The sequence below is a fragment of the Pterocles gutturalis genome, unplaced genomic scaffold (assembly GCF_000699245.1).
Source record: "Pterocles gutturalis isolate BGI_N339 unplaced genomic scaffold, ASM69924v1 scaffold4898, whole genome shotgun sequence".
Lineage (NCBI taxonomy): Eukaryota > Metazoa > Chordata > Aves > Pterocliformes > Pteroclidae > Pterocles > Pterocles gutturalis.
In genome coordinates this window covers 315-11,929 of record NW_010122768.1, presented here as the reverse complement: position 1 = coordinate 11,929, position 11,615 = coordinate 315, and the positions used below count along the sequence as shown (strand labels likewise).

Sequence of the window (11,615 nt, the reverse complement as noted above, 5' to 3'; positions counted from 1 at the left end):
AGGAGCGCTCCGCTGTGGAGTTCTGAGCTGCTTGTGCAGCGAGACACCGATAGCTTTTTGCCTTGGTTTACAACCCAATTTCCATCCTTCGTTGCTTGCCTTCTGGAGCACTCAGTGCCCTGAAGAACACCCAGGAGTGGAGAGGATTTGCACTGCTCAGCAGACTCCACCAGTGTCTTTGCTTTAACTGCTATAAAGCTCTGGGTTGTGGGGTGGTTTTTGTTTTGTTTTGGGTTGGTTTTTTTTTTTTTTTTAGAAAAAAATATTTTATTTTTAAACACAGCAGAGTGTTACCAGGCTGTCATCTTGGCACATACTCTCTGGGCAGCCCTGTGAAGTTTTTTCCCTTCAGGGCTTCATCCACTGTCAGGATGTATTTGTTGATTAGATCTTTCATTTCCTGGGTGAATGGCTCAAAATCCTTTTGCTTAGCACCAGACCGCTTGAAATTCCCGTCCCTGTTGTTCTCCACGCAGAGTAGTCGGTCCTCTGTCACCGTCATGTTCAGGAACTCCACCATCTCCTTCAGCTTGGGGAGGAGGCTCTGCTTCAGGTCCTCATAGTGGATGACGAGCAGGCGCTTCCCGTACTTCAGCCAGTCCAGCACATGGGATGCCCACCATGAGGCGTAGCTGTTCACAAAATCCGGCCACTCTGCAGGGCGAAAAAACAGGGAAAGGAGACAACGTTTTCCTACCCTTTTACCTCCGTTTCAAATGTAGACAGAGAAAGAAACAGGTTTATTTTTAGATATCTATGTAAACAATCACTATATAATTATATAGCAATATCTTAACTTTTTATTATGTAAAGGCAGCATCCAGATACTGATCTCAGCTGGGGCCCAAGGTGTTCCTGACTTCCAAATCTGTTGAATAACACATCTTCTGCATGCCTACCAGCCTGCCTATGGGGAGACTGGGTAAGGAATAAGATTAATAGGGAAGACTCTTCTGTTCCTAGCACATGGGAGGGATCTAAGGTCACCTGCCAGCGTGGCTGGAACAAAATTTACTGAATTATTTTCCCATCTTGCCTTGGACATTAATGACACCTCAATCTCTATGTGCTGTCTGTGATAATTTAATTTTCTGAGGGTCAAGATAGTCCTAAAGCTTTTGGGCTGAACTGTAACAACTTGTAGTTGGCAGTACAGGAAAGCCATTCCCTCCGGACTTTTTCTCTTTCTAAGGGCTATTTTGCCTATTTTTTAAATGAAAGGTGATACATGAACTTGGGAAAGAAATGTGCTGTGACAGAGGACATTTCCCCACAGCCCTGTACTGTGTGGTTTGCCAAGCCACGGCTGTAGCGAGGAGAAATGCAAACGGAATCGGTTCTCTGCTGCAGAGTCTGAAGGCAGCAATGGGTTTGGTGGGGAAATTGTACCCACGCCGTCCAGCCTGCCAGCCCAATGCATGAAGCGTGGCGGGCATCCTCTGAAGTCTCTTTGTGTGTTCAAGAACACTGAATGTCAAGTCCTCTTATTGCTGTTATCCTTATTTATCTGCAGTGCAGCAGCACCTGTGCAGCCCTGTAAAATTCCCTTCAGGAAATGTCATGCTCTATTGAATCCTCCAAACTTTAAATTAGATTTCTCACAGTTATTACACGCTGCAGGGGCAAATTGTCTTCACCTCGCACAGCCTGGCAAACGGGCTGTACATGGGGCGTTGTGCCTGGACGTTTTTTCCCAACAGCACCATGGCAGCAGTGTTGCTGCACGCCTGCGGCTGCAGTGTTGGTGCTGCGCAACCCTCCTCTCTGGGGCGGTGGATGTACGGCAAGACCACAGCCGCTCCCAAAGCGCAGCTCTGAGTGCTTTTGGGACTGACGCTGGCTGCGGTGGGACTCAAGTCCCACTGAATCTGCAGTGCTCGCTCAGGTCCCAGTGCTTTTCCCCCTTCCCAGCATGCCGAGAAGATGGGTTTCAAACTCTGTCCCAAAGGGCAGCGGGCACCCCCAGCCCCTGCCAGCGCGTTACCTTTGCTCTTCCAGTTGCGGTCGGTGGCGTAGCCCAGGTGCCCGGCATATTTCCTGTTGAACTCCGCCATCAGTGACTTGTAGGGGTTCCTTATCAACAGGATCGCCGAGTCGAACATTTCTATCTCCGTCTTGCCACTTTCATGGGTCTTCACACAGATGGTCCTTCTGCTTCTCCAGTGGTCTTTTTCTCCTTTAAAACCTGTTTTGTGAGACAGGATGGTTGGGTTTTTCTCTTGATGGTATGTGCCTTTTCACACTCTAGATCATTCCATGCAGTGGTGTAAACTGGTGAGAGTACCACCCAACTAAACCCACCATCCCCCGGACCTGGGACCAGGGCTTGGTCTGCCACTGACCTGTGAGGCTTGTTGACTTTGCTTTCCTCCTCTGGGGAGGACTCTGTGGGCACCTTGGGGCAAAAGAGCTGTTTTCCACAGGGTCAGTGCACGGCACTTGCCGAATAGCGTGCTCCCTCAGCATGCTGTCCTCCCAGAACAACGAGTAACATTAAAAAATTCAACCCTCCTGTTCCCTGTGCTACGGAGGGGTCTCATCCTCAGAGTTTAGTCAACTCTTTCCAGTCAGCTGCTCTTTTGGACCAGTCTTCCAGCTGGGAGCAGGCGCACGGATGCTGGCAGCATGCAGATTTTGCAGATGGGGACCCTGGCTGTTGTCTGTGACAGGAGCTGCCTGTCAGGCTCCGTGTGCTGCTGGAGCAGTCCCTGCTGCTGTCTGCGCCACGTCAGACTGCTCGTTCCAGGCACGTGTTTAAATTTTACCCGATGTGCTGACAGGGACAGCCTTTGCTGGCTCGAAGCAGAAGGGTGCCAGAGCGAGTGGATCAGGCTGTGTGCCTCGGAAGGGCTTTGTGCGTCCGTCCCTCTGGACACGTACCTTTGTTGTAGAGGGCTCCATCAAAGTAATAGCTTCCCGTGTAGTATCCCGTGGCGTGCTCTATCAAATGGCGAGCCCACGTATTCCCAGCCCCAGGAAAGCTCGACAAAGCGACGAACACGTTGGATTTGGTGGTTAAGAATTTCCTGTCTGTGCAGCGGGTGTCTGCGAGTACAGAAGATATTTCATTGTTAGCATTGTGGCTTTTTAATAATTCCACCGACAGCTCTTGATTACAGGGTTTATTGCTGCTTTCTTCTCTCTCTTACAAATATAGGATATCAATTTGAGTCCAGTTGTAAGTCAGCTACTTCCCAAAATTAATTTGGCCATAAGAGGCCAAAGAGATTATCCTCAGAAGAGGTTTTTGCTGGTTTTGCATCAGGCAATGCTTTTTCCATAGAGCTGCGGCAAACCATTGTGCTTGCCAGCAAGTTGTGATAAAAGCCCCTCGATGCCTGTTTGTTAATGGTATTTGCCTGGTAGGTTGGCTTTTCAATGAAAACCCCAATGTCCCACTACACCTGGAAACGGTGGGTTTTGTAACGCAGGAGAACCCCCTCCTGCTGGAGGGAGCTGGCGTGCAGCTGTCCCTCTCCGAAGGGCCCGAGGCAGCGAGGAGCCCCCACTGCGTTAATCTCCATGGGGGCCAGACACCCGTTCTCCGTACGGGCTTTTGTAAATCCTAACCTTACTTCTTAACATGGCAATAAAAGCAAGGATAGGATGAGAACCAATCCTGACCCTCTGTGATGATTCTATGATTTTATATTAAAAAAGAATTCAGGAAGTAAATTAGAAATTATAAACTTCCTTTTTCAAAGCAGCACAGTGCAGAGGAGGCTGTCTCCTGCCACTACTGAGCTGCACAGACGGGGGAAGCACCAGCAATTTCAGGAAAGCAAACATTCTTTTTCACATGCTGCTGTCTGCAATCTACCTCTGAACTGGGAGATGGAGGGGAAAAAAATGGTGTCGGTGAAAAAAAAAAGCCCAACACCAATCACAAAAAGCACTTAATTTGTTTAATTTTAAGCTTGTGGAAAGTTGCACTGAACTTGGTGCAAATAACTGTGTGGATAAAGCTGCCAGTACCACCTAAGTGGTCTCCTGGATTGCAGCCTGACTCTCTGCTTTATTTTCTGGCTTGGAAACATGTACGCAGATGAATATTTTAGAGGAAGACGTGGGTAGAGCAAAATTAGGGTTGTCTGAGCTGCCTCAGTGACTGCGTAACGTGGGGGCTGGGTGTGCGTTTAACGAGCATGGGTTCCTTGTCCCCAGCTGCGTGGCTCAGCCTTCCCAGGCTCTGCCTTGTTCTCTGCATCTGCAAAATAATTGTATTTTTCCAGGGTGGGAAGAGGCTGTTCTGCTTGATGAGAGCATGGAAACATGCTTATTTCCAAGCGTGATTGCAAGAGGGGGATTTAATAAGGGCTGTTTCATTATTAATTCCTGCCTGTGATACCAACCCATGTGGCCAAGGCTGCCGTCAGCCAGATTGCTTTTACCCACGGCACCCCTTCTGCGCTGGGTGTTTCCAGCAGTGGTGGCTCTGGCCCTGGCACGCCGAGGCTGGAGCTCATACCTTGCACCGGTGTCTGGTAGACCAGGCAGTATTTTCCTTCGGTGGCGTTGTGCATCCCGCTGCAGAGCAGCCCGTCTGCGCCGTCGTGCAGCGAGAACTGCCTGGTGGGGTAGCCGCAGTGGCACTCCCGCCCTCGGATGACTGCCAGGGGAAACTCCTACGAAAGAGAGAGAACAGATCTGTACGTAAATGCCACAGCAGCAAGAGCCTGCGGGGAATACGGCTGCTACACAAAGAAAAATAAATCTTCACAAGGCCATTGTCAAGATCAAAGCAGTGTTTGATATATCATTGTAAAGCTCGTGCTTCTTATGCTACTACTGTCTTTCACATGGCAACTTCTTAAAAAGTGGTTTTCAGACACAAACCTCGTAAATCTTCATAATTCACAATATTCTGGGTTTTTTTTACGTTATTCCTAAACAATAATTTTATAATATTCCTTGCAGCACCTAGTATGTAATTCCATCTGCAAAACATTGGTGTGGGAAAAGTTGTTCTTATTTACCCCCAAAATGACCGTTTTCAATTGGATCATCTTCTAAACTTCTATTTATATTGCCCCAAGCTGAGGAGCCAGCTGTTAAAAGCTTTGCTTCATTCAGTTGATTTTACCAGAGTTTGTGCAGAGGAAACCTGCCCTTAAACGGAAAGAATTAAAGGGAAAAAGGGAATTTAGAGCCGCTAAGCTGCAATCGTGTTTAAAAATAGAAAAAAGTCAAGCCTTAAAAACAGTATGCATGTCAGCATGACTTCTTCTCAGTTTGCAAAAAATGAATGTGCACAGAGGGGCTGATATAGGGCTTGAGAGCTAACGTGTGTATTTTTGGGAAAACTGTTTAGAATTAGGATACCAGGTAATTTTTGGCACATCTGTTCAGAGGGACTGTGCTGATGGTGAACGTGGGGCTGTGCCACGAAAGGCAGAGGGGACCTGCGGTGCCTGAGCGCAGCTGGGGCCGTGTCTGGGGCTGGAGCGAGCTAAGGGCGCGCGCGGCTCTGCCTGCCGGTGCACGCGGGGCTGGCTTAGCTGGCGCCTGGGCTCTGTTTTCAGGCACGGACACTTCTTGCTTTCTGTTACCTTGCTTCTAGATGGGGAAACCTTGTATGAAATCCAGCCCAGCTGCTGCAAATGACGGGTATCTCAGCAGAGTGGAACATGTGCAACTACAAGAAGGTTATAGGTAGTGTTCATTCCAGGAAATAATTCCCAAGGAAAATTTGTGTCTGTAAGAAATGTCTTTTCAGGGGATGTGGTGAAAAGTAATTGAGGTTTTGGTGTACCAGTCTTTCTCAGAACAGGCAGCAGGCTGCACAGCAGCGTTGCTGTGTGGTGGCAGAGCAGTGAGGCTGGGCTGCGGTGTGTAACCGATGAGAACTGGGGGATAATCGAGGGAAATGGGTGCCAATTATTTGCTGGAGAAATTAGCAGGTGCTTAGGTGCTCAGGAGAAAAAGCACCCTTACTACTTTGCTGAAACTGGCCCTTAAATTCAGTCTTTCGCCTCTTTACTGGACTGGGGTCTTTTTCCTTGGGTTTCCAAAGTCCCCTGAGGGCTCGCCCAGCGCCCGGGGGTGCACGGCGTGCAGGGTGGGCTGGGTGCAGTTCCACCTACTCCAATCGCACCTGCTCCATATCAACACTTTTTGCCTTTTAAAAGTCTTTTGGAGCCTGGGAGCACGTGACAGGACTGCTGAGCAGCTTATCTCTCGCTCTTCCCCCCGTGCTATCCTCTGATAAGGAGTCAATACACCCCGTGTGCCACCTGTGCCCAAACAGCCAACGTTTGCTTAGCGAATGAGATACGACGTTGTCAAAAACTATTTACAGGTTTGATCCAAGGGCAAAACAGTTCTGTTTCTACCTGCAAACAGAAATTTTTTCTTTGCGACAAAGCGGTGTTTCTCAGTTTGAGAAATTATGAAGTGTCCTGGCCCTCGAACACAGCCTAGAATGAAAACACACCCTGTGCCTCGTGCCAAGTGGCACCTGCAAGGGGCTGACCTTCCCGGAAGGCTGGAGGTTTACGGGAAGGGACCTCAGCAAATGCTTCTCCACCCTTCCGTGTCTGCAGCCGCGCTGGTCAGCACGGCGCTGGTCTGCAGCCGCTCTGCGTGCAGCGCGGGATAAGGGGGGACCAGGGAGCTCGGCCTCCAGGTGCTTGGAGGAAGGGGAGGAACAGGGAGCGGGCATCACAAGTGAGAGTTTCAAAGTTTCAGGGATGGCAGCACGCCTCTTGAAGGCAGCACGACAGCCATTCTGGGAATCGCAGCAGGATCCACAGCGTCGGTGCAAAGCGCTGCAATCAGCCAGCTGATTATTCGGACTGTGCATCTCCCGGCTGCAGTGCACAAAGTGATTGCAAAGTGATGTATTCAATCCTGACTCCCCATCAGTGTTTAATCAAAACCATCAGCCATCCTCTTTGCTCACCTGTGTATGTATGCATGCCCCAAGCTGCGGGTATGGCTCTAAGCAACCATGTAACTCCTAAGTGCAGGACTAGTCCTCAAGCTCAGCACGCACAGATCTGGGATGCTTTGCTTCAGTAAAACACAAGTGTATCGCCAGAGAAACCTGCGGATCTGTGAATAAGCATTTTTCTGGATTGAGCTTTAAAGGCTCAGGTGTTCATCCTGCGAGCTGTAACTCCTGGGAGGTGACGTCAATAGAACTGTTTACAGTGACGTTACTCACACGTGGGTGAACTGACACAGGAGGATCAAGATTATTTTTTTTTCCACCATTAAACAATAAATTAATGGCAGAGGTTGGAAAGCATTGCTCGTGACGTCCTGCTTGCTGAATGCTTATACGCACAGAGGATGTGAGAGGAGGTTTGTGTGCGTGTTGGGAGGGTGCTGTACACAGGGTGTGTGGGTGATTCACTGCAATTCACTGCGTGAAGTTAATTCCATGATGCATTAAAACACTGATGAGCTGGTGTAGACGATGTGTTGACTAGGGAAAGCTTTCCCGCTCTACCTAGTAATTAAGAAGATTTGTTGTTCATGCCTTAATAGTTTTAATCAATTTTGTGATGCTAGAAGACAAAGTAATTGAATGTTCAGTTTCGTGCATGAGGCTGAATGTGGCTGCAGGCAAAATCTGACCACAGAGTGAACCCTCCTCTCCACAAAAAAATGAGGGGAGGAAGGGAAGGGAACCAAGGGCAGTAACAGCCTCTAAAGCAGAGGGTGCCCTGGGCCAAACACTCCCTCCCATGAGGATTCCCACGTCCACTGAAGTCAGACTCCTTCAGTTCTTAAATCCATGGTCTTACTCTGAGAAGCGTGGAGGATGAACGAAGGCGATGCTTCAGGCCAGGAGCATGCACAAGGACAGAGGATGTTAGCATGTCCTTTCTCGCCTTCAGCACAGAACTGACCTATTGGTTGCTTTCTTGTGTTCTTATACATTGGCATGAAGTCCTACAATTATTCCATTTTAAATTAAATTATATTTAAATTACATAGGTTATAGTGAAAGTGGTATCAATTATTGTGGTGTAGAAAGAGACACATTTGTGTAAAAGTACCTGGAAAGTCCCCCTGCTTTCAGTGTGCTTATCTGCTGAAATTTTTCTCTGGCAGCTTTTTCTTATATTTAAGATTGTGTCATGTTCCTAGCCAACACAGTTACACACTGGTGTAAAAACTGTGTGTAGCTACCTCAGCATTAAATCCTCATGTTGGCTATGGCAGCGCCCGCTGCTGCTCTGTCAAGGAGCCCAGGACCAAGAGGACCAGGCTGGCGGGGAGCAGACGGGGCTGCACAGCGTGGGGGGTGCTGGGGATCGCTCCTCCCTGTCCATGAACCACACACAGATCCCCAGAGTCAAGTGGGGACCAGCTCCTGGGAGGGCACTGAGCCACGGTTCAGGTGCTGCCAGCCCACGTCCACCCTCTGGCTGCGTGTCTCCCCATAAACCACAGAGTCCTCCCCCGGGGCCAGGTCTGGCTCTGGGCTTGGTTTGAAGGGGACACAGAAATGGTATTGATTTGCTCATGGTTGATACTCATCACCTAGCACGGCTTTTCTGCACATCATATTTAGTGGCATCACTGATGGTTTTCCCTCCCACCTTCCCCACTCGAGAGAGCGGCTGGACCAGATGCATCACTGGGTATTTACTCTGATGGGTTTTGTCCTTTAGAAACTAATTTACAAATGCAAAGCTCTGAGGTACTAATCTCTGCTCTTCCCTCAGTAGATTAAAATTAAAAATAAACATAAAGAAGAAAGGATGTGAAATGAGAACTGTTCTTACTTTCTTGGAGCAAAATTCAGAGCACATCTCCACCGTCAAATTGGGCTGTATCAAAGAGGCTGGAAAGGTGTCTGTTAAATTTTCTGGAGCTCTAAAACATCCTCGATAGATAACATTCCTCCCTGCAGGGATATGAAATAGGTTTCTCTTGAGAAAACAATGTCCATAGTATCCTGCCTCTTTCACAAAGAAAAATATTAGGTTCAGAAGCTAAAAATAATAAAATAAATATTATATTCCAAATGCTGTAGAAATAAGAGAAACCACGATATATGCTAGAAAAATGTGTTGCAAATCCTGTGGCATTGAAAGGAGCACATGCCTTTGGCTGTGTGCTAACTGCTGAAAGTAGGGCTGCAGCAGAGTTTAAATTAAATTCCACCAGTGGAGGGCATTGCTATTGTTTGCAAGTCCCAGATTTCTTTTGAAGACATCCTTTCCCCTGAAAGACTTAAAAGCCCCGATAAAAATCTACAAAGCTTCCCATGATCTGCAGCAGAAAAGGAAGGGAATTTAAATGAATCCTGAAAGCCCCCGCAGGGACCCACCCTCCTGCACATCTGCTCAGTTGCTGAGCTGTTCCTCTCCTCTGCCCACTCGCTTTCTCTTCAGGGCAAGGGAGTTTGCTGCAGCCTTTGAAAGCTAAGCTGGGCTTTTGTAAGCTGTTCAGGGAGAACAGCTCGCTTCAAGTCTTCAGCATCAGCCTCTGATCTCACCTGCTCCTGTATCAGTGCCACGGAGTTGGGCAGCATTGCTCCATTTTTTTGCTGATATCACTGTGACCAAAGTCAGTATTTGGCCCAAACACTTGTTCCAAGCAGCAATACAGGTTTCCCTCCCGCTTAGGTGAGGAATGTCCAACCAAAGGAAACCCAAAGCTCTCCCGGAAACTCCCTGCCCCAGGTGAGGCAATGTGTTTGAGGACTGAAGATAAGGAAGATTGAAGGTAATGAAGAAAATAACATTGTGTGGCTGATTAGAAGAAGAAAAAAGTTTGCATGTGAAACAAACTCACTGGCACTGATGTGGGAAATGTGCTGGCTGACAGGAGAGATGCAGTGCAGTTTTGAAGGAAAAATCTGGTTCTGCGTGACTTTCCTGGCAGAAGGGCCCGGGTTCTCCAGCAGGAGCCAAGAGCAGTCTAAGGAGAAGCTGCTTAAATATTGTTCTAATAACTGTTCAGACCACTTACAAGAAGCTATACCTTTGGGATCACTTGAGAGACATCTAAATAAAATAACCTGATGCAAGTTGAGGGGAAAGACAAGTCTCCCTGGGAACGGATCACTGCAAGCAGAGCACCAAAGAGTAAAGGAACAGAAGGTTTTTGGCTTCTCAGGATGCTCTTGAAAGACTTTCTAGTCAATCTCACACTAATGTTTAATTATTGAAACACAATGGATTTGAACATGTTTAGAGGTGTCTTGGTGGGTCAGGAAGAAGGTTTGGACTGCCCACACCGGCACTCAGGAGGGAGCAGGGTTTTCGGAGAACCCGCAGATCCCTCTGGAAACGGGCTGTGTTTATGTCGTGCCTGCTCTCGGGGGAACGATGGCTGAACCCTGCCCCGAGGAAAACGGCACTGCGTGCCACGGTGATCCCTGGGCTGCGGACTCTGAGCTTCACTGCATTTAACGTGACACAGCGGCACCGGTCCTGCGGCGCGGGAGCTGCGTGGCTCGTGGTGCCCAGGGACCCCGGTGGGAAGGGGGAGGCGAGGGATGGAGGGGGGAGCCAGCAAACCCCGCGGCGGGGAAGGCTGAAATGGAGATGCTGCTGTATCTGCTCTGAGTAAGGAGAAGCCTTCTGCGCGGTCTGTTTTCTCTATCGCGTAGCGTAAATCATAGATGCCGTTACAGTTTCAGAGTTACTTTCCAATGTACTTGTTCATCGTGATTAATACTTCTGTTGCCCCTCAGCTGGCTTGTGTCAGTGGGATTATTCAAACAGTCAAACACCAGGTATTACTAAGGGCAAACAAAATACAAATCTAGCTCCAGGCTAGACTAATTTGATGACTAATTCATTAATACTTGAGAAAAAACAAATGCCGCCTTCTCCTGTGAAATATGTAGAGATATATTTTATGCTGAAGATTTAAACAGTGATGCATGCCCAGGAAACCTGCCAATGTGCCTGTCAGTGTGACACTAGCAATTTAGGTCTGTGTACCTTTGATATATAATTTATACGTAGCTGGGTGGATTATTGTACAAACCTTGACTTGTCTTTAAGAAGAAATGAAGTACCGTCAATACTGGCACAGCCTAAGGTCTTGGTGCTTCTTCTCAGCAAATAACATCCGTTAAGGTCTTCTGAGCTTGCCAAAAAGTAAAGACTGCTGAGCTGTTTAGATATTTTATGTGCTTTGTGTTGGCCCGAAGGTTTATCTATCGTATCTCCTGTGGTAGCTAACTGAATGACAAGCAGGGTAGGTGTTGTCACCTGAAGATGAAACAAAAATCCCAACTGCCTCTAGAACAGAAGTCCTTGGAAGAGCAAAACTGTGGTCTCATTTCTCTCACGTAGGGGAGAGATTGGTGTCCCTCTCTGGCCCCTGCTTACTCTCCTGCTGCACTCACAGAGCAGTGATTTTGCTCAGGACCGTCTCTGAGCGCAGGCTGGCACTGACTCGAGGGTTTTCCTTCCCTTCCCCTGTAAGCACCGACCTCTGGGGTTGTTTCGTAAACACCCGTGGGTTTGTCCCTCTGCAGTGGATGTGAAAGGGAGGGGTTTTTCCTCAGCTGCAATTCTGCTGCTGTTGCAGTTGCTCTGCCCTGTATTGCGTTTCTTCCCCAGCGACACTGACTCTGTGGGAGCCCCAGGGCAGCCGTGCCAGCCCTCGCCCCCAGCGCTGCTATTCTGGGGAGGGAAATA

General features: G+C 48.4%; 1 protein-coding gene across 1 annotated transcript in view; it reads right to left on the bottom strand.

Annotated features, from left to right (window-relative positions):
* Positions 1 to 227: 227 nt before the first annotated feature.
* Positions 228 to 11,615, bottom strand: part of LOC104464787 (WSC domain-containing protein 1-like) — a gene marked incomplete at its 5' end in the record, with an annotated part of 11,699 nt that continues 311 nt past the window's right edge. Inside the window, 5 exon segments of the mRNA XM_010077617.1 lie at positions 228 to 654; positions 1,985 to 2,185; positions 2,881 to 3,045; positions 4,469 to 4,625; positions 8,739 to 8,860. Of these exon segments, the coding sequence (XP_010075919.1) occupies positions 302 to 654; positions 1,985 to 2,185; positions 2,881 to 3,045; positions 4,469 to 4,625; positions 8,739 to 8,860 (998 nt within the window).